The sequence below is a fragment of the Besnoitia besnoiti genome, chromosome VII (genome assembly GCF_002563875.1).
Source record: "Besnoitia besnoiti strain Bb-Ger1 chromosome VII, whole genome shotgun sequence".
Taxonomy (NCBI): Eukaryota; Apicomplexa; class Conoidasida; order Eucoccidiorida; family Sarcocystidae; genus Besnoitia; species Besnoitia besnoiti.
Window position 1 is genome coordinate 2681384 of NC_042362.1, and position 25188 is coordinate 2706571.

General features: G+C 58.0%; 5 protein-coding genes across 5 annotated transcripts; 1 reads left to right on the forward strand and 4 right to left on the reverse strand.

Moving 5' to 3' along the window:
- Positions 1 to 169: 169 nt before the first annotated feature.
- Positions 170 to 1696, reverse strand: BESB_079850 (uncharacterized protein; the record flags this gene model as incomplete). Its single annotated transcript, XM_029366347.1, has 1 exon — positions 170 to 1696. The coding sequence occupies one exon, from the start codon at positions 1694 to 1696 to the stop codon at positions 170 to 172; it is 1527 nt and encodes a 508-aa protein (XP_029217778.1).
- Positions 1697 to 4205: 2509 nt separating this feature from the next.
- On the reverse strand, positions 4206 to 4922 carry BESB_079860 (uncharacterized protein; the record flags this gene model as incomplete). The annotated part of the gene is made up of 1 exon (XM_029366348.1): positions 4206 to 4922. The coding sequence occupies one exon, from the start codon at positions 4920 to 4922 to the stop codon at positions 4206 to 4208; it is 717 nt and encodes a 238-aa protein (XP_029217779.1).
- Positions 4923 to 7697: 2775 nt separating this feature from the next.
- On the reverse strand, positions 7698 to 8690 carry BESB_079870 (dense-granule antigen DG32; the record flags this gene model as incomplete). The annotated part of the gene is made up of 2 exons (XM_029366349.1): positions 7698 to 8132; positions 8445 to 8690. The coding sequence occupies 2 exons, from the start codon at positions 8688 to 8690 to the stop codon at positions 7698 to 7700; spliced, it is 681 nt and encodes a 226-aa protein (XP_029217780.1).
- Positions 8691 to 11383: 2693 nt separating this feature from the next.
- BESB_079880 (aldehyde dehydrogenase) lies at positions 11384 to 18075 on the forward strand (the record flags this gene model as incomplete). Its single annotated transcript, XM_029366350.1, has 11 exons — positions 11384 to 11487; positions 12190 to 12438; positions 13000 to 13182; positions 13443 to 13587; positions 14129 to 14269; positions 14770 to 15028; positions 15520 to 15757; positions 16067 to 16184; positions 16463 to 16548; positions 17152 to 17241; positions 17970 to 18075. The coding sequence occupies 11 exons, from the start codon at positions 11384 to 11386 to the stop codon at positions 18073 to 18075; spliced, it is 1719 nt and encodes a 572-aa protein (XP_029217781.1).
- Positions 18076 to 19031: 956 nt separating this feature from the next.
- On the reverse strand, positions 19032 to 23971 carry BESB_079890 (uncharacterized protein; the record flags this gene model as incomplete). Its single annotated transcript, XM_029366351.1, has 2 exons — positions 19032 to 19358; positions 19976 to 23971. 2 exons carry the CDS (start codon positions 23969 to 23971, stop codon positions 19032 to 19034), a joined length of 4323 nt encoding a protein of 1440 aa, XP_029217782.1.
- Positions 23972 to 25188: the final 1217 nt, after the last annotated feature.

Below are 25188 nucleotides of genomic sequence, written 5' to 3' on the forward strand. Positions count from 1 at the left end.
TTTCCTGTCTGCTTGAGGCAACTGTACCACTGGCGCCGGCGTGGTACCCGCCCTCGAGCACGCACAGTCTGAATACGGCTGAGCTGAACACACATACCCCTCAGTGTCTCGGCAAAAGTATTTCTAGGGCCTCGATTCGGAGGCAGCGGTATGGATTGTGCACGCTTTCTCACACTGCGTCGCTAGAACGCTTGACCGCCGCGAGTAGCGCTTGTCCGAGGAGAGACTGCTGAAAGAGCTTGGGCAGTGTGTCTCTAATAGCTCCCAAAGTGACTCTGTTGGACGGAAGTGTCAGCGTCGCTCGGACGCCGTGTGCAGGTCGCGGATATGTGGTGAGTGCCATGGTGAGAGGAGCGGAGAGGTCAACAGCTTCGCTTTTTTCCCAGCCGTGCGAGGGGTCCAAGCGGGCACGAGTGATCGCTTGCGTGACCGCGTTAACGATCGATGCCAGTTGCTTCTTTCTATCCTGGGTTCCCATGACGTCCTCCCAAGCTGCCAGGACGTCTGCTGTCGTAGAGGAGGGAAGAAACTCTGACAATTGCCTGACCTCGTTGAGACCCTTCAAAATGTCATCGTAGGACACCCCGACGAAACGTCGAGAAATTGCGTTGATTCGCAGAGCCTTGGCGAGGTGCGCAAACCCGATGCGAAATAGAGCGTTACGAATGCCCGCGATCGGCGAGCGAACTCCTTCACGTGTGTTTTGGATCTGTACATAGAGAGGTCCTTGCTCCGGGTCCTCAACCCAGTGCCCGTCGGTCGCTAGAGTCGAGCCAATCACTTCATATTCCTCGAAGCACTCAAGGAACGCGATGATTTTGTCGTACGTTCCTTGAATGTAATAATCCTCTGCGCCCACCCGAATAGGGGTGAGAAAGCCGCTCACAGGTGTGAGAGGCAGGCGAGACCGCAGGATAGTCAAACCCGTCTCTTCATCAAATTCTGGATATCCGAAAGATTTCAGAGGAGAGTCCCCGTAGGCGGCGCTCGGAATGCGACCGTCTTTCTTCGCTTGCTTGCACACGTTGGTGGATTTCTTCGTGGCCCTGTGACTGGCTAGCCACTTCCGAAAACGATCTTCAAGGCTCGGAAAAGTCGACCGCAGCTCGATAAGGTCATAACTACCTTTGCTCCAGAACCATTCGCCGCTGGCAAAACGTCCATCCGGATCGTCGTATTCTCCATCCGAAGTCCCTTCTTCTTTTTTCCCAGCCTCGAGAGGTTTCGTGCCTCCTTTAGAGAATCGTTTTGCTCCGTCTGACTGTGTCTGTGTCGTTCTTGTCAATTTGAAGCCCTTGTGACCCGTCAATGCTTCGCTGTCGAAAGACACTGCCGTTGATTTTCTGGAGGTTTCCCCATCAATTCCATCGAGAGACGCCCCTGAACGCCAAAAGTCCTCGGCGTGTTCTGTGGCGTTCTCTGGTCCCCTCTCCACGACTTGAGCCTCTTCGTCTGTAGTAGGAGCCCCTGACAGGTTTTCCAAGGCATTTGCTGCTTCCACTGCCGTATCATTGCCACTGATACGCGGGGCTGCTGGGGCTGCGTGCGCAGTTAAGTTGCTGACATATTCTAGACGACAGAGTAAAGCTGCTCCGAGGCACAAGTAGAGCCAGAAGCTCCGACCAGTAAGCTTTCCTGTAGAACAACTGTAACGAGCAGCGCATTCATGTTCGCAACCAAGTAGCCTGCTCCCCATGTTGGTGCAGAAGAGATGCAAAAGGCAGAAGGACACGGGCGCGTGCCCTGGTTCAAAAATGAAAGAACTTGTGCCGTAGCAATATAAGCACACTTGTGGCTTCACAGTCTTGGGCAGCTGCCAGCGTTAGGCAAATGGATGTGAAAGCCACACGCGCGCGCTTCGCATTTTTTTCGCACACACCTCGAAAAGCCAACTGAACAACGAGAAACACGGTTTTCCAATTTAAAGAAGCTCACGATCCCACCCCGACAGAGCCTGACTATTCTGTGCGGGAGAATTTAGGGACGCCAGCAGCATCTGGCGGCAGGCGCGGGTGTTAGTTTTTCGCATCCTTGCCTCTTCACCCTATCTTTTTTTCCCGCAGAAGTGACCTCTGCCCCACACAGCGTCAAGAAGGACAGGGCTTCTGGAGAGGCAGGCTCACTTGGCTTTTTGCACTCTGAGGTAGACGATGGATCTACTGCGCTGTGGATGACACTTTTTTGTACGAAGCACGTTGTAACGGATATTCTATGAGGACCTTTGATTCAAGGCCAGAGTGGTTTATGCGTCTACCCCGAGTGAGAAACCACCCTACACTTAGAACTGCCTGTCTCTTCTTTACGTCTACTGTAGCACAGTTTAATTTAACTCCGTTGTCCACCCACACCATCGGCCTGCCGGAGATTTGCCCGATGGATGTGAGCAAACGAGGTTAACGTCCCTCCCGGAAAGATGCGGTGGACACTGATGCAAAAAAGCTTGACCTTAGGTTCGCAAATCAAAAAACTTCTGTGCGAGCAACCGATATCACCCACCTCGGTACAGCAAGCAGGTACGTTTGACAGATCTTTGCAGCTCCCCGTGCGTCTTCCAGTTCGCTTGATTGGTTGGCAAGGCTTTCTGCTGACGGGGCCTGTATGTGGTTTCTGCCGTGAGGCTTTGTTTGCCGTTTGAAGTCAAGAGAAACCTCCACAGTCAGCAGCAGATTTCTGCTTCACTGCCGCCTGTTTCCGTCAACACCTCCCACAGAACACGCAGTCTACTCACCTGGATCCCGTTTCAAAGGTCCCGTGTGGGTCTTTCTGGCGAGTGTTCATAGAATGCCGGCTTACCGGGTTCTCCCTTTTGGCAAACTGTGGGCCCAGCTGCAACACACTCGGAGCTTCCTTGTCGTTCCAGCTCGTTCACGACTGTCTCGATCTTCAGGCCCTCAGTTCCCGTAGAGTTCACGTGAAGAACAACATGGATGCCCTATCCAATCTGGTAGAAGTCTTGTTAGGCAGGTCAACTCTCCAACGGAATCCGCAGTAGTACGCGTTATTGGAGCATGACGCGGCACGCCTTTCCAGTATCCGTGGGGCGCCTCCGAAGAGAGTAGGCGCTCTCGTGGTGCAGTCACTCTTCACATGTCGTTTATCTAAAACTTTCTTAAATAGAATTATCTTTGAATATGAGGATCCAGATGGCCATCCCTTTTCTTTGAAACACACTTCCCTTCTCGCCGTTAGCATGATCTCAAAGTTACAGCAGAGCGGCTGACTTACAGTTGCTGACGGAGATGTTCTCCAAAAGTTAGCTTACAGAGCAGAGTAGAGATGTTTTCCCCCCCTCCCCCCCCCCCGTCAAAGGGCAGTAGGGCGCGGGGATGAAGCAGCCTAGCGCGATTGAAACGTGCTTGCGCACGATAGCCGCAAATCACAGAAGCACCTTCAAGCTCAATCTCGACCCTATCGTCTGGTGTTCTGTATTGAGTATCCGTAGAAACCACGTGTGTGCATCATCATGTATGTGTGGCCTCTGCATTATCCGCATACACCGGTACAAATTCGTATTCTGACTGCAGTCCTCCGTAGCTGTACGTATACAGCCAGTGACTTTGCTGTGAAGACTTTACGCATGACTGCACGGCTAATACCACGACAGAATCCTTATGCCAGGTACTGAGTCTGTCAAAGGCTCCCGAAGGCAGACGCCACTACGTGCGGTCGTCGCGATGGCGACGGCGCGCATGCATTGAACGACCCTCCACAAGCACTACGCATTTCATGCAGTTCATGACCAAGCATGGCTCTGCCCTGTTCCACACATTTTCTTTCCATTGTCTTCTCCTATGGTGAAGGGGCGACCACAGACAACCTTACAGGGAGATTCTCGCGCTGCCCTTCGGGGTCACCATCCGCTCTCGTGCCTCCTCGATACGAAGATGGACGTTTTTAACCAATGCGCAAAGCCGGGGTCACTGTGAATTGAAACTTTTTTTTCGAAACGTCCATAAAAAAGGATGTAGAAAAGTGTGTTTCTGGTTTGCGGGATCAAAAGAAGAGAGAAGATGAAGACCGAACCACTTCTGCGCCGTTACATGCGCTTGAGCTGTGATATTGTGGCTTCGCTATGCTGAGTTTTCTGTCCCCGTTTCCTCCCGTCTTCGAGACTTGTCTCCACTCTTTTTCTCGATCCTTGAAGACGAGTTAGCATGGGGAAAGAGCATCGCCTTCACCGTCTCCTTCGTCTTCCGCCTGCATCCTCACGCTCGCGCGCCTTCTCGACCGCCCTTTTTCGTCGTTTCCCGTGCTGATCTTGTTTCGCCTTGAGTTCTTCTTTCTCCTTCCCTGATATGCTTTTTTATGGTTTCCTCCAGTTGCCAGAAACCGTGTCCGTATCCAGTTGTTGCTCGCTTGCTTGATCTGCGCTTGCTCTGGCGCGCGGCCTCGTCTCGCTGCGCGTTCCGCGCTTCTCGTGTCTTTCGCTTCTTCTGCCGTCGCTGGCGGTCTTCCCTCGTGGATTCATTTCTTTCTTTCCTCTCCCATTCACAAGTATGCCAGGCTGCCCGCAGAGTCTCTTTTTCCCGGACTTTCGCGGTTTGGCCGCCTCTCTCTTCGCCACGTCTCTCCGCTCCAGTCAGTTCCGCACGGGCGCTCTCGGCACCAGAGAGTTCCTCCCGCTGCCGTCTGCTGAGCAGACTGGCTCGAGCGGTCGGCGCGCGGCGCCCTCCGCCTTGATGAAGCCAGAGGAACCTCAAAGAGAAGCCTGTATGCAGATGCCTTCCGCGCGCACAGCAAGCCCGCCGAGGTCGGCCGTGCCACGCGCGTCGCCGCCGTCTGATGCCCAGCCGGCGGATTCGCCGCAGGCGTCTTGGCCCGCGCCTGGCTTCCTTCAGCTCTCTTCTCCGCGCCTCATGTGGCACAGAGGAACGCTGAGTCTCCTGTGCAGCAGCTGTAGATACGTGGTCCGCAAGTGGCATGTGCCGATTCTCGGGGTTGACTGCAACGCAAATCCGCGCCACAAGCAGGCGCTGAGCGTTCCGGTGCCGCGCAGCAGAGGCATTCCCAAGCACCTCTATCCGTTTCTCTACGGCAAACAGTACCCCCGCCATCCGTGCTGGCGCCAGGCCTTCACGCACCGCAGCCGCATGGGAAAATACAAGCCTCAGGTCGCGAGAAACGGCTAAGCGGCTCACGCGCCACCCCTCGTTTATGTGTATGAATCTTCTTTGTCGTGTATACCTACAAACTTTTAGCCGTCACAACCGATCCTTCCTTCCCTTGCTGCGCCGCTGCCTTGAGCAGAGGGGCGGCATTCGCAGTTCACAGTCTGTACCGCCCAAAGAAAGCCGCGCGAGAAACTACTGATACAAGCGCCGTCCTGCGTTCCCGTGGAGAAGCCGTCGATTAAGCACAGCCTACCTGCATATACATATATATGTATATATATATGGATAGGTAGATATGCAGGTAGGTAGATGTGCCCTGCGTGGCCTGTTGAGGAAGTCTCTTTGCCCTCGTGTGGTTATTTAAACACCCAGACGCGCACGCCCGAATACTGGCCATTCACTTTGACGCTGACCCAACGCCTGAGAGGATCCCACGTTTTCGGGGCCATAGACAGCGCTGTTCCATCTTTTAAGAAGAGGGTAAAGCCGATGACGCGATCACAACCGTCCTCGCTCGACATCTAACAGACTGTTCACGCCGAGAACCTCGACTACGCTCCCGACTGCATACATTAAGTATATATTGATCATCTTGCGCAGTGCACTGTACCTTGAAGCCCTGATGAATGGGTCACTGCTGTCGCCCGCTTTCTGCAGCGCTAGCGTACGACAGGGTTTTATGTATCTAGACCAGTCACTTCGAGCCTAGCCCAGCGGGTGCGTACCGGGTAATCGAAGTCAATTGTATATAGCGTTGTGGACTCCTCTGACGACGCCCACGGCGGTTCCATCTCAAACACTTTCTTCGGCAGCCCTGCGACAGTAAACTGCGCTGCATCTGTCTGGCTTTATCAAGGGACGTGAGGCAACACCTTTCTCCTACGACGGGCGGCGCTGCACTGGAGCCGGAGAGTTGCCTGCCGCTCTCTTCAGCGTACGTTTGCGGAGCTACATTGGTCTTAGTGCGTGATGAAGGACTGCTTTGTAGCCAGACTACTGCACACGTCTGCGCAAGGCGGAGGGACCTCCTGGACAAGGTAATGAAAGGGGAAGAGGAACGGACACACGTCCTCCCAACGGTCCTTCGTACATATACACTTCATACTTTTGTACACGTGGACAAAAACGTAGACAAGGGCAACCATTCGGAGCTCTGCTGAGACAAGAGAACGGACGACTGGGCAGATGGGCCTGTCTGAGAGACCGCCGCGATGTCCGCGGGCAGCAGGTTCACTCCCCTCGCACGACCGCATATCTCTCTTCCAGTTCTTCCCACGGTGGGGACAGAATCCGCACACATCTCCACATAAAACAAGGCCTGCTGCCGCTTGCTCGACCCGACTCAGCAGGGATTTGCCTACATCGCTGTTCTGAGTCTGCGCCGACACAAACACATGCACTGTCCTTGTCCCGAAACGGCCGACACGGGCATGGACCTGGGCAGACGCGCTTGCGCCTATCGAGCTACAGCCCGCCACAGAGACCAAAAAGAGGAGAGGATGCAAAGAGGCCATCTCGCTCTCGCTCACATCCAAGGGCATTCGCCTGCGGACTTCACTCGATGCACGAGACAAAAAAGGAGCGTCACACGACTCCAACAGGGCGAACAACCGAGGAGGAGGAAGGGGGGGGGGGGGGGGGGGCGGGGGGGGGGGCATAGACCACATTTGCAGTCCAGGCCACACACTTAACACGTGGAATCCAGACACCTGACGGCCGCTCGTTGCTCCACGCGTGGTTCGCCCCTTGCTCTTGCTGCCGTCTTTTCACTCTCCGCTCGGCCTTACCCTCCACAGCGGAGAGGCTGAAAAGGCCTTCGCATCTGGCCGCCTCACACATATGGAGACTGCGCAGATCCTCTCACCGAAGGACAGAGCCCCGACGAGAGGCGCACAACCTCCACGTGCCAGTCTCCCTTCCCGAGATCTCCGGGGCGGTCCTGCCGACTACGACAGGTGCCCTTTCTGACCTCTGTCAGCTCGCACACGCGGACGAGCCACAGGGTGCCTCTCTGACCCCATGATCATGAATCCACTCCCCACTTCAGGAAAACCGACACAGCGATGTGTAAAACGACCCTCCTGGGTGAAATGATGCTCCTGAAGCCTGGGGCCACGCAAAAACATGACGCGTCTTTCCACGTCACACACGCCACGATGATGATTCTCCACGCACGCGCACACACCACCGATCTGTACCGACCGGCGACATTGACACAGATCGCACCTCTTTGGCGCAGACCACAAACCCTACACACTCGTCCTGTTCCCCGCTCTCGGTTTCTATTGACGAGGAGGCCGTCGCACGCACGGGGTCGGTCCTCCGCCGCCGCACGCCTCCCCCTCGCAAGAAGACTCCGCGCCAACGACTCGCGCGACAGTGTTACCCAGAGAGCGTGCAGCAAGAAGACACAAATTGACCGACGACGAGACCAACACCCCTTGGAACTTACTGAGAAATGTAGATGAGCCAACGTGTAAATAAACTGGATGCGCCAGACCTCCACCTGGCGCGCGCTGCTTCCTCCTCACTCGCCCAGCGCACTCCTCGCACAGCTGCTTCCAGGCGGGTCCATTTCTTCGGCGCTTAGTTGCTCGCCGCAGCCGCACCCCGCAGGGCTCTAGTTTCCCTGGCAAGAGACGCCAGATGCTTGGGTATATCCGACATCTTGCCCGTCATGATATCCACGTGTGTTTCATCGGTCCACGTGCGGATGACCTTGAGGCTCGGGTCGAAAATGACGTCCTCCAGAAGCTTCAGCTGGGGGCTGCCGCGCAGCGCGGGCTCCAAGTCCTCAGTGTAGACCTTGACGAGTGCCTTCCACACGCCCGCAGAGAGGCCGTTCCACGGGTTCTCGGGGTACGCCATCCACCACTCACGCAGCGCCTTCTCGTAGTTGTGGCTCAGCTTCTTCCAGGCTTCCGTGTTCAGGGGCTCGTCGCCATACAAAAAGTGCTGCAGCTCCCACATGATCGCCGTCGTCACCCGGCGTGCGTCACCGTACTTCAAAATACCACTGGCCTGCGAACACGCAGACGAAGACCAGCACGCAGTTGAAAAAAGCCGAGAGACCGACAGCCAAGCGGAGACGAAGCAAGAGGCACGCGCGTGCACACCCACGCAGGTGTGTGCAACAGGACACACGGCTGCTTTCGCGAATGCAGAAAATCGACATTGAGGGACTGCTGCAGACCGCCAGCCATGCATACACGCAGGGACACCGCGGAAGAAGCATGTATGCGCCTCCAGCAGTCGTGCTTGAGCGCTGCGCTTCAGTCTCCGCCGCCGCAGCTGCGTCGCTTCTGAGAAGCCCGAGGCACGTACGACGCTTACCCAGAAAAAGAGGCGGTCCCACATTCGGCCGCCGGACTTGTGGAAAATCTCCTCCCAGATATCTTTCCAGGCGAGTTCAACTGGGACGGCGAAGAAGGTTGACGCCATCTCATTCTTCGCAATGTTCATGACCTTGGCCATGTCGCTTTCGCCAGCGATGGCGTGTTGAGGACCCGAAGCGAACAGGACCACGGCGAGGACTAGTCCCGCCACGGGGAGACCGACCACACTGCGCGCGAGCTTCATGGTGGCGACAGAGCGAGCCTGTACACACAAAGGCGCAGTCTGAAATGCACATCCGTGGAACACGCGGGCAGGACGACGGCGGTAAGTGGCTCGACACAGAGCGAAAACAACCGGGGGGCGCGAGTAGATACGCGAAATGTGCGGCTGGGGGTAGAAGAGGCGTGGTGCCCGAGCACCGCCGAAGAGCCCTCCGCCCGGAACACGGAGAATCTTCTCATACTCTACCTACGTATGGCAAAGTTGACGGCCGAAAAAAAGTGAGGCAGGCTACGCACGGATCTCGGGTTGTGGCTCCGCGTACGAAAAAGTGGCCGGCGCGCGCCACTGTACGTGTACACAGGTCACGATTACCACGCAGCAGGAGTGAAGGGCAAGTCGCGTTTCTAGTCGCTAAGAGAAGACGCCCTCGCTTACATCGAGTTGTTCAAGAGAGTCGAAGAGAAAAAACAGGAGCGGCGCCGAAAGTGCCAGCCTCCTGGGTTGCTGTGCAGAGAAGGTGTTTCGTTGCCCACGGCCGCAGGTGTGATCAGAGCACCGAAAGCGTTGCTGCAGCCCCGCGACGAACTCGGGAAGACACCCACGCCAGTTTTTGCACACGAAAAAACCTCAAGCAGAAAAAACGAAATTGGAGTCTCGTCTCGAAAAGCAAAAGGATGCCTTGCGACGCCCTGGCGGCCCCCACAAGCCACCCCAACGTCCACCCCCGCCACCCTCGCGCCTCGCGCGCACCGACTCTTTGACGAGAGCCGCAACTTGGCCGGCACGAGCAGCAGCAACCGGAGAGAGAGAAGCTTCCGTCGCCACGGGGCGCAGAGGTGCCTCTGCGTTGCGTCTCTCTCCGTCGTCAAAACCCAGGGTCCCTCCCGCGCACGCCTCGTGTCTGCGTCCGGCGCAGTCGCGCGCTGCTGCGGGCCTCAGCAGCAGCAAAGCTTCCACGCTCCAACCCACCCCACCGCCACGCACTCCTTCGTCGCACCCTGCTGCTGGAAAGGGGCGTGCTACGCAGAGACTGCTCGCAACGAGTGACAGGGAGAGGAAAACGCACCGCGTCTCCACTCCACGACGGGCGTGCGTTCGACTTTCTCGCCGCGCGTCTCTTCCCGAGAAACAAGGTGCACACTTCTCGTGCTGACACGCGAGCGCGAGAATCCAATGGAAAAAAGGACGACGCGAGAGGATTCTGCAGGCGTCGCCCGCGATCTGTAGTCATTCGTCAGAAACCTAGTCTCTGTGCGAACATCACGCGGCCGAATCCGTATCTGCTTTCGTCACCGTGCGGACGCCGGAAGCCGTGCGATGGCGTCAGTCGCGGATCCGTGGTTTGCGCCGGCGACAAAGGCGGAACTCGAGTCTCTCGTCTAAATGCTGCGGTTGCAGCCGAATTTTTCTTGCTCGGGGTGAGGCGAGGAGAAACGACAAAACGTTTTGCCGTACCTTAGAGCTGAGCGCGACCAGCGCGCCACCACACAGGAAAGAGAGCCGCACGCAGTAGTTTTCTGTGCGCCCGAACCCTCTGAAACCAAATTGTCATCGCCTGATTACTCTGTGCGCGGATGTAAGTACGGGTAACGAAGAGCTGGACCTGCTTCATCCACTGAGAAGTTTTAAAGTTTATGCTTGCGGGGCCCGCGCACGCGACCTGTTGTTGCGCGTCGGCTGGAGTAGCTCCCGAGGAAGCTAGGTTGTATCGTCCTGCAAGATTCGTCTCGACATTGCGAGGGAACTCTGTCGCGCGTCCTTTCCATGTCGGAGCGAGCTTGCTCAGGGGACGTTGTAGTCGAGAGCGTGCCCAGCAGTATCTGCCACCCCCCCACTTGTTGACGTCGGGTGCGTGCGGACATCTAGGTCCTCGCGTGGCTTCGCTTCTCCGATGACCGCTTGCTATTTAGAATAACCCGTATCCCACTCTTAACCCTTCATGTGTATTGAAACTGCAGCTAATGATGCATCCGGACTCCCGTACCCGTGCACTGTCGCGCACAACTCGATAGGAGCGGCAGCCTTGCTGCTGCCGCCCGACTAGAAGGGAAAGGGCGGGTACTTTGTTTACCTCTGTCGAGTAACTCGGCGATAGAAGAGGAACCGATCTAAGAGTGGACACGCCTGCTTTCGCAGTGTGACCTCACTCGAGTCAATGCTAGTCTAGAAACGTTCGTACCACATCGCGATCTACGTTAACTTGACGCACACTGCGAGTGAGGTTCACTCTATTTTGGTCCCTGGCTGTGCATCGCATGGTTGAGCTGCGGAGCCTCTAGACCTTATCCTGGAGCAGCCGACACACCGAGAAAGAAGGCAGCTGGCGCCAAGAGACATATCGGGATCTCGTGGAGCTCCACACGAAGAGGGACGCGGAGTTGTGGAGAAGGGGCGCCAAATGGAGAGATCTGGCGTGCCTGCTGCCTAGCGGCTTGAGGCTCGGTTCGACGCATCGATACAGGGAAAGCACGTCTACGCTTACCGATATACCCGAAGCGACTGAGAAGGGTATACGTGGCGATGCAGAGTTGCCAGGAAGGAACATCGGTCTGACTCCGCTACCCTGTCACCGTATGACTCTCCGCGTTCATGTATGCAACGCGTACAACGCGCCCGCGTGGCTTACGCGCAGACACCTGTATACAGGTATATACATGAACGAGCTCACTCGCTGGAGAGTCATTGGCGGCGTTCTTTTCGTTTTTTTCCTTCAAATGCAGCGGGACTGCCACACACATCCCCAAAGTTGCCTGACACGTGTTGACGGGCGGCTCGCCACCGGACTGACCCGGACTGACACGCAGCGCCTTTTTCGAAGGTACTGGCGACAGCGCGTTCCGCTTTTTTTCTCAAGTAGCCTACTCGAAAACCTCTCGACCACGAGACAGAGAGCGCGAGACGACGGTTTCGATTCTGCATTTATTCTCTTTTCTTCCTTTCGTGCTCCGAATTTCTCCTCGCCCCTCGCGTGCTCCAGGCGTGGCCGTAACGAGCCGGAGACAGCCGCTTGTCTTGGCGCGTCTGCTACCTTCCCCCTTTCTTTTCGCACTTGAAGCGCCCCTGAAGTCTCTGACACTCAACCTTTGCCAAAAAGCTGTTTTTCAGAGGAAGGAACGCCCTTCCATCTCGACACACGCCTTTGCGCTGGGCTGTCTCCCCTGCCTGTGCTCGCGTCCACGACGACCCCTACCGCGCCCCGGGTCCGCAGTTGAAACCGACTGCTTCCTTTCTCAAAAGAACAAGTGAGAAACAGCCTCTACATTTGCTTCGCAGCTCCGCGCCTCGCCATTGCAACCTGCGCGGGCGCATCTGCTCCACGCCTTCGTCTCAAACTTCGGAGTTGCTCAGCCACGTCAGCCGCCGCGACATTTTGCCAGTCAGCGGCTCTGCCTCCCCTCTTCCTCAAACGGCCTGGCTGCCTGCGTGTGCAAGCAGGCTGAGAGAGCTGTGTGCGCTCCAAGAGTGCAGCGTGTGTGTTTGAGCCCTGTCGCTTCTTTTGCCGTGTTGCGCTTTGTCCTAGTTGGGGGAGGGGCGAAAACAAACATGTGTCTAGAGTCACAGCACCGCGCAGAGAACTCACGCGCCCACTCCGTGTCTCCCTGTGTCACGCCGCCGAACTGGTTCTTGTCTCAGTGGTGACTCTGAAGCCTGAGGACATCGAGACTCGGCTGTTCATCAACGGCAAGTTCGTTGAGGCGACAAGCGGCAGCTACTTCGAGGACGTGAACCCCGCGACCGAAGAGGTCATCTGCAAGGTGCAGGAAGCGAGGTGAGAAGCGCACGCGCGTGAACGTGAGACCCGAGGAGTCTCCGGCACACATCCGCATCCGCATCTATGTTCTCTCTGTGAGAGGGACTCGGATGCAATGTGCCCTCTCTGACATCCGTGAACCAAAAGACACGTGCGAGAAGCTCAGAAACCGCGGAAAAACCTGAGACACATGCTAAGGCCATACATGTACACATATATATATTTATATATATGCATGCATGCGTATGAATGGGCTGTGGCAGCTCGACGATGAAGGGCTCGCACGCGTCTGCCGCCCGTGACTGTGCCCTGAAAGGTAAAACCCTCAGACCAGCAACGCGGCGTCTTCGTGAGCATCCTTCGCTCTCCCCGCTCTGCTCTGTGTCGCGTTCACACGCGTCTGTAACTCTCCGAAAGCACACACGTACATACATGCACATATATATACATATATACAGATGTGCGCACATACACCAATACATATATATACGTATATATGCCCGCGCTTTTGGATGCGGGCTTCGCATGCGTGTGAGAACTCTGGTGTGTGCGCTGGAATCCGTTGAATTTCTTCCCCAGCAAAGAGGATGTAGATAAAGCTGTGGAAGCGGCGGCCAAGGCCTTCCCTTCGTGGTCCCTGTCCACGAGTGCCTCGACCCGCGCGCTGTTGCTCCACAAACTCGCGAGTCTCGTGGAGAAGCACGCGGACGAACTGGCTTTGATCGAGTCGCTGGACTCTGGGAAACCCATCAGCAGCATCCAGTAAGCCGCGACGGTCTCTTCTCTATACATATGCATCTGCAAAAATGTGTGCCCCCCCCCCCCCCCCCCCCCGCCCCCCCCGGCCCTTAAAAGGCCCTTCGATTTGGTGTAAAGAGAGGAGACGCTTTAGCTTTCGACATATGACGCGGTGCAAGCGTTCTGTCCAGTGTGCAGAGGCTGCGTAGACACCCCGTCTGCGATCTGCGGCGGGGGGCTCTCCACGTTTCTTCGATCGCCTGTGTCGGTGTGCCTGCTTGCAGCGAAATCGACATCGCGGGTGTGATTCGCATTCTGCACTACTACGCAGGCTGGGCAGACAAAATTGTGGGAAAAACCATCCCCGTCGATAACCCGGATGAGTACTTCTGCTACACACGAAAGGAGCCTGTGGGCGTCGTCGCAGGAGTACGCCAAACTCGTGATCGCTCAGCAGATGCACGTGCATCAAGTCACACAGACGTGCAGGTGCTCTCGGCACAGTGACGACAGGTGCCTGGTGCTGCGCGCTTCTCGCTCGCGTAAAACTTGAGCACCTTTACAGGCTGTCGCGCGACGGCAACGGGTTCAGGGCCTCGTTCGCCCACTGTCTCTATGGTGCCTCGGCGCGCTCACGGGACGTGGCATCCGGCTGTCTCTTCTTATCGATGTGTATCGACTCAGTGCGGTGCCCCGCGGCGGCATCCGTCTCTCTCACTCTCTCGCGCAGCTGTCGCTCTCCGGGCATGCGGCTAATAGCCTCTGCCCTGTGTGACCGCGTTGCCCCCCCGTCCGCCACATGTGCGGACGTCTGTCTCCCTGTACCTGCCTGCGTGTCGACTCAGTGAGGCACAGAGATGCGTCGCCGCGCCCACCTGCACCGATGCATATGCGCGCAAAGAATACGAAACACGTGCGCGGCGCCCACGCATACGTTTCCCCCGCGCGCGTTTGATTGTCTCTCTCGCAGATTGTCCCGTGGAACTACCCGCTTTATCTCTTGGTCCTGAAGCTCGCCCCCGCGTTGACTTGCGGGTGCACTGTCGTCATCAAAACGAGCGAGAAGACGCCGCTCTCGGCGCTGAGGCTCGCGCACCTGATTAAAGAAGCTGTGAGTCGCCTGCTGGCTTGCGGTGCGTAGCAAGAGTTCTCTTTTTTCCGAACAAGAAGTAGAAAAAACTTGCGCGTCTGCGTCCGCTGACCGGCACAGGCAGACGCCTCCATCCTTCTTACCGCGCGGGTCGAGCTATGGAGGCGCCGCGCGGAGGCATGCTTGCGTGAAGGCGAGAGACTCTCAGGCCCTGTGGGCGCATGCGTGTAGGCAGGCCCTGAGTGTCGTGTCTCTTCTGCAGACGGTTCATTTTTGTCTCGACGCATCACAGAAGGGCATTCATGTGCCCACGCTTCTCTGCAGCTCTGTGCTCCTATGTGTATGCTGTACGCTGACACCGTAGTGGTATCGTCGATTCTCCACACACGTGCATATGCCTATTTCCACGCAGTTTATGGGCTGGGGTTTCAGGGTGGAGCAGGCATCAACATCCTCACACGTACACGTCTGGATGCGTAAGTGTATTGACGCGTTTCTCGGATCTGTTTGTGCATTTTCAGGGGTTCCCGCCCGGCGTGGCGAATATTCTGAGCGGCTTCGGGCCGTCGGTGGGCGACGCCCTGGCGTCGCACCCCAAGGTTGACAAAATTTCATTCACAGGGAGCACGCTGACAGGCAGAAAGATCGCGGCCGCCGCGCTCGTGCATTTGAAGCGCGTGACGCTCGAACTTGGAGGAAAAAGCGCGCTGATTGTCTGCGCAGACGCAGACCTCGATCGCGCTGCGGAGGTGGCCTTCAACGGCCTCTTCCCCAACTCCGGTAGGGTGAAGTCCTCACACACGGGCGCCAAGGGGAAGGGAAGGAGTCCACGCCGCCTTTTCACTTCGCCAGCGCGACAGGCGAGCGCACCCAAGACACGCGCGCCTCTCTCGCCACTTCTGCATCTACACATACATATACATACATATACATATACATGTATATGTACATATCTACATACATAAATCTATACATATATATACATATATATATAGATAGGTAGATAGATAGATAAACGTCCCTGAGGTTTGCGGCGGGCGTGCGCGCAGGGCAGACTTGCCTGCCTGTCTTCCTTAAGCGCCAATGTGCTCCAGCTCAGCTCCTCTTAAGGCCCTCGCGTGTACGCGCGTGCTGATTTTCACTACGAACGCTCGTTTGTGAGAGTCCCCTGCTCAGGGACGAATCCGAATATTGACGTCTGGACGGGGACGCTTCTCCGAGACTCTGCGTTTGCAGATCGGGTCGAGGGGCCTGTGCTTTGTTTGGCGCAGGGCAGTGCTGCGTGGCGAGCAGCCGCGTCTTCGTTCAGGAGTCAGTTCACGACGAGTTCCTGGCGCATCTGAAGACCTTCGTTCGGGAGCACCTGCATCTGCTGTGCCCACAAGATCGAGGCTGCACGCAGGGCCCTCTCGTGGACAAAATCCAGTTCGAGCGTGTGATGAAATACATCCACCAGGGCATCTCGGAGGGCGCGACCGTCGCGGCGGGGGGCACCAAGAAGGACGGAAAGTAAGACTTACGCAAAGCGCGCGGGTTACAGAACACGGTGCGCGTCTGCGAAGCTTCTTCCGCTGAAGCAGCCGACCTACTCGCTCCGCGAAGCCCAAGGACCGGGTCCCTGCACCTCCTATCGATATCTTCACACAAATATATATGTGTGTATGTATGTATGTATGTAGGTCTGTTGATATGCGCGTGTAGGCAGGTGCATCTCCTTGAATGTGTCCACGGCTCAGGACGCTGCGAATGTGGCCTTCGCATGGGTTCAGGCGCGCCACGCCTCTGTGTGTTTTCGCGTCTTGTGTGCGCGTCATGCAGAGGTTTCTGGGTGATGCCGACGATCTTCGCAGACGTGACAGACGACATGACCATCGCGAAGGAAGAGATCTTCGGCCCTGTGATTTGCCTTCTCAAATTCCGAACTGCTGACGAGGCGGTAAGGGCAGGCCCTCGATATCTGCGCTTGGGGGACCTGTGCCTTCCTTCGATGCTGCGGGAGCCCAACAATTTTTCTTTCAACCTCGCAGGCAGACGTCTCTGCCCTGCTCTGTCTCCGCGCATGCACGCACACCCGAACGCATGCATGCCTGCAGCATGTCCGTGCTGCATATACGCAAATGCCGTGCATTTACCTGCATACGTGCGAATTTGACTGCAAAACCGCTGTCTTTGTGTCGTGAATTTCTGCGTGAATGGATTCGGGTTCCTCTTCAGGTGGATCGCGCGAACGAATCGCACTATGGACTCGGCGCAGGCATCTGCACAAAAGACATCGGCCTCGCGTATCACTGCGCCAACAGGTAAACGCGCGGAAAACGCCGTATCCAACGAACACATGCTGAAGGCGCCTAGTAGCCACTCGCCTCACTCTGTTTCTTAGCCTGTCTTGCTCTCTCTGTCTATTCGTCGGCACACGCCATCGCGTTTTCCGCCGGTCTCCGGGGGCGAATCCCCCCCCCCACGCTGGACTCTCGCCCATACCTACCTGCATGCACGTGTGTCCCTTCCTGAGTCTGAGGCCTGTTTTCCTGGCTTCGTGCGTAATCAGGCGAATATCTCCCTCGCCGTCGAGCTTGGGATACAGTTCGCTGCAGGCTGAGGCATCACGGACGCGCATCAGTCGAGGTAGTAGGGGCGCGTGTTGCTGGGAGTCCACAAACCGCCAGCAGAGGGAGGGGTTCGCCTCTAGCAGAGATGCATGCCGGCAGTCGCAGTGCATAGACTCTTATTCTCAACACAAGATCCTCATCTCCGAAATTCTCTCCGTTCCTTTTGCCTCACATGCGCTGTGCATCCGTGCGGCATGTCGTTGGAGAGGATCCGCGCAAATGTGCAGGATTTCCCTAGAGCCGAAGCTGAATCCCGTTGGGCTTTGACTTAGTTGTTTTGTTTTGCGCTCGCAGGCTGAAGGCAGGCAACGTGTTCATCAACTGCTACAACAAAACAGACATCGCTGCGCCTTTCGGCGGCTTCAAACAGAGCGGTTACGGACGGTGCGTCGCAGAGAGACTTCAGCGCCCTCCCTCTGCGCCAGGCGCATGGAGACATATATACACATATAGTAACACATATACTACACGCCAAGAACCATTCCTATACGATCATGCATATCTAAGCATGTATGCACGCGCAAGTTTGTGGATGCGGACTGCCAGCGCAGGCACGAAACACGCGCGAGAGATAGGTTCGTTTGACTGATGCACGCGTGGCGCGTTAGGATGGAAACAGCGAGCAGGCCTCGAGACATTTTCGCATGTGGAGGCGCCAGGGGCCGAAATGCTCCACACTGGCTCCTGAGCTTCAACTGAGGGAGCGGCCTCGAATCTGTCTTCAGTTATATCTTCGCCAGGGTAGCTTCCGTTGCGTGTGAGGGTATCCCCACGCGCCTGCAGCGATCCCTGGGTGGGGCTTTTCAGCAGTCACTTCGGTTGAAGCTCAGCGTCTTTGCGAGGGGAGAACTTCCGCCTTTTCCTATTTCGCGTTGCAGGCACGTTTGTGTTCTGAGTCGTGTCTCTTTGCTATTTTTGGCGTGTTTCTGGCGTGAGGCCTCTCCCTCATGTGCATGCGCGTCTTTCCGTAGTCCTCTCTCGCAGGATGTATGCATTTTTGACATTTCCACCATCGTGCGGCGCCTCTGTGCATTCTCTCCTGGCGGATGCGCGTGTCGGTCTGTATCGAATTTGAAGCTCCCGCACGTTGCCGCGCTCTCCGCTGCCTGCAGGGAGGGAGGCGAGGAAGGCCTTTTCCCGTACCTCGAAATCAAAGCCGTCTACTCCAAAGTCGATCCACCACACGAAGTGCTGCCTGCGCTGAAATCCAGGCAGTGAGCTGCAAGGGACGCCGCTGTCTACGACGAATGCAGAGAAACGCGAGAAAAGTGTGCAGACGGACACTGTGAGCGATGGCTGCGCGATAGGGAGAAGACACAGAAGGACGCAGGGAGATTCAGGTTCAGTCAGGGGCCTCCTGGCGTCTGTCTGCGACGCGCTCGGGGGACGTCTCCGCAGCCTCGCGGCGTAGCGAGGCTGGCGTGGCAGGAAGACCGAAGGAGGGAGAGGCCAATGAGATTGAGAGACGAACTGTGCTTTCGCTTTGGTGTCACAGAATATCTGCATGACTGGGGGAAATATAGGTGCTCAAGGGATGTAAACGATGTGTATGTGCCAAAAAGACGTGAACGTAAGACACCCGTGCTTTCTGATCCGTTGCCTCAAAGCTTCGCTGACGGCCGCGGGACCTTCCCGCGCTCACAGCGCACGCGTGCGACTGCGTGGCGCACAGAGAGAGTGCAGACGGCGAGAAGGAACCCCGAGGCTGTCTGTTCTGCTGAGCTGGCGAACCGTCGAGCAAGGCGCACTCGAAAGGCAAAAACAGAGGGAGAACGCGACCCGAATATAGCTCTGACGTCAGTATAGAGCCGTCAGAGTGAGGGAGCTTGAAAACAAGACGCGCATCTTGCTTCGGCTGTGCTGCGCAAGGGGGGTGAGGTTCTAGGGTTTAGGAGACGCGTATGATTCAAGTGGCAACGAAGGCAGCGCGAGGCACCCCAAGAAACACACTCTTCAGGGATGAGGGCTGAAATCGCGAGAGTGCCTCGCAGTCAAACCGCGGGAAGGCGAGGCCGCGCAGGTGAAAAACAAGTTGACAAGAACAGAGAACGCCGGCACAAGCCATAACTCACATGCCAGCGAAAACAAAAACCCGTTTATCGCGCCCCCCTCTTGAAAAGACGTGAAACAAGCTTTCGTCGTGTTTCATGCTGTTTCCAAGTTGGCGCAAGCACCTACGCGCCGGCGACGCTATTTGCCTGCGCCCTATGCTTTCCCCACCTTTCAGCTCCGGTTCCCAGTTCTTTCTCTTTGCATCTGCCATTGCGCAGAAGAATATCAACCGTGTACGGGTAGACAGTTGCGTTGCACGAAATATCCGGCGCGAGAAACGCCCCCGACTCGTAGCGGACGCAGCGCGCCCCGCCCGTGTCTTTGCGACCGCGTTGGGCTCCAGGGGACACAGGGGACGAAGGGCCAAGGATGGCGGGCGGGCGAAGGGCCGACGACGGCGCGAATTGACGACGCGAGAACGGAAGAATGCTACGGAGGACATGGATGACCTTCAAACACACAACATACAGACACAGCTAACGACCCAGATTTGTTGGCTTGTCTCCCTCGTGCAAATCCTCCTCATCTTGCGACAGGCAGTGCCAGTCGAGTCCCTTTCCGCTTTTCTGCCCCTCCTCCTCTCGAGGCGATACAAGACGAAAGTGCGGAGTGACGCGGAGACGGCGGCGACGCATGGCTAAATGGGTTAGAAGCAAAGAGGAACGCGGCTCAGACGCACAGAGACATGTTTGACAGACAGCGTGGGGTACGGCCTGCGCATGTGGCTCTGCCTGATAATGCGAGCGAAAAACGCACGGAATGCACGGAAGTCCAGACTAATCACACAACAGAAACACATCTCGAAAGCCGACAACGGCTAGACAGATGCCCTCTTCCAGCCACAATAATAAAGTTAGTCGCGTACGCGCCCTGAACCGGGAAACACGAAGCGCTGTCGCTCCAGAGATAGTAATCCTAGCGTCGTGAGACATGCACGCCTTGAAAGTTGATAAGCTGTTTGGAATACAGCTATCGAGATCGCGTCGCCAGAACAGCACCATTCTGGCACCAGACACCGTGCTGCAAACACGCACACGCCTCGGGCTCCTCTGGTCCCAGTTCCTACCTCGTCCTCCAGACGCGAGCGCCTGCCGCCGGCTAGTTTCTGTTTCGCTTTTGTTTCTCTTGTCCTCGGTCTGTGTCCTGCTTCGAGGCTCGCGCCTGCCCCGCCTGCCGCTGAGGCATCGCTACGTCGCTGCGATGGCCTCAGCGCCTCAAATCCCGTGCCGCCTTTGTCCCCCCGCTCCTCCACTCCCTCTTCCGCTTTGTCTCGCCTTCCGTTCCCGCGTCGGCTCTGCGCGGAGACAGCTTCAACTTCAGCTGAGCGGTCCGCGGCTTCCGGCCGGGCCCCCTGTCTCCGTTGGAGCCCAACGAGCCACGCGAGTGTCGCTTGCGAGCAGGAACGCAACAGAGGGTTTGAAAATGGAGCAGCCGGGACTTTCCGCCGTGGCCTGCGGCGCGCGCTCGCGGCGCTGCGTTTGGTGCTCGTCTGAGACGCCACGAGCGACGAGAAACGAGAAGAGTCACGGGGAGGGCGGCGAAGCCCACCCCCCGCAGCTGAAGCGTTTGCCCGTCTGCCCGAAGCGCGCGAGGGAGATACGGCGGGAGCAGCGGCAAACGCCAGGCAGCAGATTGACACCTGCCGCTCGAGTGAAGAATCCGAAGACGAAGGATGACTCTCTTCTGTACGCGAGTCTCCCTCGAGTGAAGGCGCGACGAGCGCAGATGAAGGAGGCGAAGGTGAAGGACGCTGACGCGTACCACTGTGAGGGGATCCTGGGCTGTCCCAACCGCCCAGTCTCCCTATGCAGGAAGTTGTGCGCGCAGACAAATTTCTTGCCTCTCCGCCTCTTCGGTTGTGCACTGGTGGACACGCCGACGGTCCGCAGTCCGCAGAGCTCGACAGTGAAGCCGAGAGGGCCGCTGAAGAAGAGAGATTTCGAGCCTGCGCAGCGGCGAGCTCGCGAACCTCCGCGGTCACGGCGAGAAGCGCACAAGCGTCGAGGCACATCACCGCCAACTGCGTCCACGCGCTGCGCGCCGGTGCCGCAGCAGGACGGAAAAGCGGGGCCTGCGAGTGCGTGAACGCGCGCGAGGGACGCGGCAGCTCGACAGCCGAGCAGAGACAGGGAGCAGCGGCAGACGAAGAGAGAGAAGCGGACGGCGAGGCCAAAGAATCTGCAGCAAACGTGAAAGAAGAAGACGCCGAGCGAGACGGCGCCAGCGTGAGGACGTCCGCGAATGCGGGGTGGCGTCCCAGCCCGGCGCGAGATCGACCCGCCCGTCTCCGCCCTGCCGATCTCCCACGCGTCGAGGCAATCGCACCGCTGGCTTCGCACGCGAGGTGAGCATGTAGCGCTGACGCCATAAGCAGATTCGCGAGATCCAAGTGGAATGAGTCCCGCGGTAACGCTTCGTCCGCCGACGAGGGCGGACCTGCAGAAGGGAGAGACAACGGGATCAGAGCCTCGACACGAAAAATGCTCAGGGCCGTCTCCACGCGTGAGGCGAGCAGAGGCAGCGCCAGGCGCAGCAGGAGCGACGCCTGAGTGGTCAGGTCGAGTCGAGACAACGAAAGCAGAAGAAGAGACAGATCGCGCAGAGAAGGCTGAGGCGTCTCCGCGCGCGAGCCCCAGGCCGACGGCGACGGCGACGCGAGAAGAGACGCCGCAGAAGAAGGAGGCGATGCGGAATCCAACACAGACGCACCCAACGCGCAGAGAGAGCCGCCAGAAGATAAAGACGAGTCGGGAGAAAAGGAGGTCGAAGAGAGGAAATCCGGATCTGCGCCGCAAGATGAGGGCGCGGAAGTGTGAGACGAAGATATTTCTAGAGGACTCCTGAGCGCTGCGAATGCGATGCGAGGGAAGCGGGCGAGACACGCAAGAGACGGCCGAAGGTTGAGCCGCGCGACGCCGCCAAACACGCGTGCAAAGAGGGAGAGAGGCGAAGGAAGAATAACAACCGAGCCGTCAGGTGTACACTGGGAAGCAGGCTCAGGACCAGGAAAAGCAGCTGAGGCAGCACAACCAGGCCGCGAGAGAGAGAAGGAAGCCTCAGAAGGAGACTTGGGCAGTCTGAAGACAGTCGTCGCGTCCGCGCGACAGCAGCTAGACGACGAAGAGGGAAGAGGCGAATAGACGACTTCCTGATTCGCAGCCTGCGGGGCTGCAGGAGAGGAAACATCGCACGCGGAGGCAGGAAACGAAGAAAGCGCCGAAGGCAAATCCTGAGTCGTCGGAGACACCCGTCGGTCGACGCCAGGTCGATGAGGCAGGCGACGAAGCAGAAGCTGAAATTCGCGCTCAGTTTGGTGCGCAAAGAGAACCAGGAGACGAGGGAGAACGAGCGAAACAACGAGTGGAAAGCGTTCCTTCATACGCGGATCCAAGAGCTGCGCGAGCGCTTGCACACTGCGGGCGATAAGCGCAGACGGAAGAGAAGAGGTGCATGCAGACGGGTGAGCCCACGACGCGTCGCCAGGCTTGAAACAGGGGTCGAGTGCAGCCGCGGAGGGAGGCGACGCGACAGCTGAAGGCTGGTAAGGCGACGAGGCGCAAGAGGTGCGAGACTCAGAGGACGCCGCCGAAGACGCTGAGCCAGAAAAACTCGACTCATGCGAAGAGGAAGAAAACGGGGGCAGGGCGACGGACTGCAGTCGCCGAAAAAGCCCGTGAAGTAGCTCGCGGCGCGCCTCCCACAGAAGCGAGACGGGCGCAGTGGAGTAGCGCGATGACGCAGCAGCGGTGCGAGCGGCAGAAAGGCGCGAGGTGGTGGGCGAGCGGGCAGCCGCATCAGGAACATGATCAAGTTGCAACGATGCGAGAATCCACGAAAGGCGCAGCAGCTGAAGAAGCGAAAGCGACGCCGACCGCGCAGCGAGCTCACGCATTGCCTGGAAAAGCAACTGAGGCGACACACACGCCTCTGAGACGGAAGCCGGCACTGGCAACTGTGCGGAGGACTCTGCACATGGGGTAGGCGACGGCGACCGCCGCGTCGATGGAGAGGGCCCGGAAGAAAGCGTAGCGGGCATCGAAGCAGACTCCTCGCTTTCTCGCGAGGAAAGGCCGCCGTGCGTGGCTCTTTGACGCGACCGCAGCTCGGTCCCGAGCTGCGGCCGCGCAGGTGCGTCCTTCAGCGCTCGCGAGTGCATCTCCAGAAGCTCGAGAAGGGCATCCGCAGGCAGTCGGCAGAGGTCAGAGGGCACGCCCTCCCGCGCTGTCTCGCCGCCTGCACGCATGCGGGGTCCGCCACCCCCCGGACGCGCCCGAGCACATCCTGCAGGAGGCGTCCCGCGAGGCGGCGGCGCGTCGCAGACGCCTTGAGCGTCGCGCACCTCTTCGAGGCTTCCGCGCGCAGACGCGCTCCTCCCCTTGACCTGGGAGACGCGTCCCCTCGCAGGCCCTTTAAGCCATGCCTCGACCGGCGCTTCTTCGCTGACTCGCGCGAGGCGGCGCAGTCTCGCGCAGCGGCTACCCGCGCACGCAGCAACCCCTGAAGCCTCGGCGTCGCCTGCGAAGGGCGGGCGCGCGCGTCGTGCCGCCTGCCTCGCAGAGGTGCATGCGCTCCTCGCCTCTGCAGCGTCTTCCATCGGCGGCTCTCCGCGGCCGCGCGCTGCCCGGAGGAGCTCTTCGGGCCCCTGAGCGCGTCGCGCTTCGAAGGTCAGGAGGCGCCTGTCGCTCCTACGCAGCGACCGCGACGGAGCAGCAACGAGCCCCGGGAGAAGACATCCGCGGTGAGCGGAGAGCGAGGCGGCGCGGGCGGTGCCAGTGGAGCAAGCGAGCGGACGCGCAAGCGTTGGAAGGGAGACACGGGACACAGAGAGAGGCGCCGCAACGAGACGATGGCGAGAATCTTGCGACCAGAGTTGGCAGAACTCGCCTCGCGGGATTTCTGAAGCCGAAAGAGGAACGGCGCTCGCTGAGAAGCGCGGTGTCCGCGCGAGGAGAGAGTGCGCTAAAGCGATCGCGGTGCCTCCCTCACGCGCGACGCAGGAAAAGCGCGACAAATGACGTCCGCGGAAGCGGCCAGCGCCGGCGGTGAAGGAGGGCAAACGCATTCTCGAGAAGAACAGAAAATAAAGCAGACACCCCAGACATGGTGCTTCCCGTCTCTGCAGCTCGAACTCGAGGTCTCTAAAGTTCTCTCAGGCACGCACGGGCCTCTCGCGCGTTGCCGACCCGAGCAGTTTCTTCGTCCCGCGCCAGGTGGGCGCATGTTTCCCTCGTTTCTTCTTCCACTGTGACTCGATGTAGGGTGTGGCGCGTCTGCCAGCTTTAAGGCCAAGGCGTCACATCAACGCCTCACATTTGTCTTCTTCATGTCACTTCGGGCCTTCGCCCTGGCTGCGTGCCTGTTTGGAAGAGATCGCGCTCGCTCTTTCAGCTGCTGGCAGGGCTTCTCATCTCTCGGCTACCTGGGAGAAGAAAGTGAAGGCCGCGGAAAGCCCAGAAAACCACGAACTCGCAAAATAAGAAGCATGCGAATAAGAAGGAAGACGATGCGTGGACGTGGACGTGTAGAGCCCGCTTCGACAGTGAATGGCGAAGCGTGAGAGGATCTGACTTCTCTAGAAAAGTTTCGCTTTTCAAGCTTCTTCCGCACTGGAGAAAAGTTGAACCGCTCTACGGTGACACACGACAGAAGAAAGTTTGTGTCGCGCCCCTGCAAGAGTTTGCATGCGACAGAAAGCCCAAACGTATCGCAGGGCCGCTGAAATGAACCGACTCTTCTTGGAGGCCCGCGGCTTTTCCGTTTTTCTTCGTCTGAGAGACAAATCTCGATGCCACATGCGAGTCGCGCATGCGCGCATGCAGTGCGGACTACTCTGCGTGTCTCTTTGTGACCCTGAGGCGAGACAAGAGAGAGAGAACAGACACCCGGCTGAAAAGAAAATACCGTTTCGTTTTTCTTTCCCTCTTTCTCTGCATTTGCCTCCTTTTCCTGCATGCGGCGGCAGGGCAGGTGGAGTCCCTCCCTCTCGGCCCTCTCAACCGAATCGGCAGGACGAGAGAAAGACTTCCGAGCCGTCTCGCGCCTCGCTTTCCCTTCGTCACCGTTGTTCTTTGTTTCTGCGGAGACAGGGTAGCGAAATGATGCAGCACTGCGCCAGCAGGCACTGTAGCTTTCCTTATATCCACCGAGCGAATGATGGCGGCTGAGGGCGCCTGATTTTCCTTCGTTCCTGCGACTTTGTCTTCACGCTCGCTCGTCTAGGCGACCTGTTTCCTCTCGTTCTCTCCGTCAGCTTTTTGAGACACTGTAGGGACGGCAATC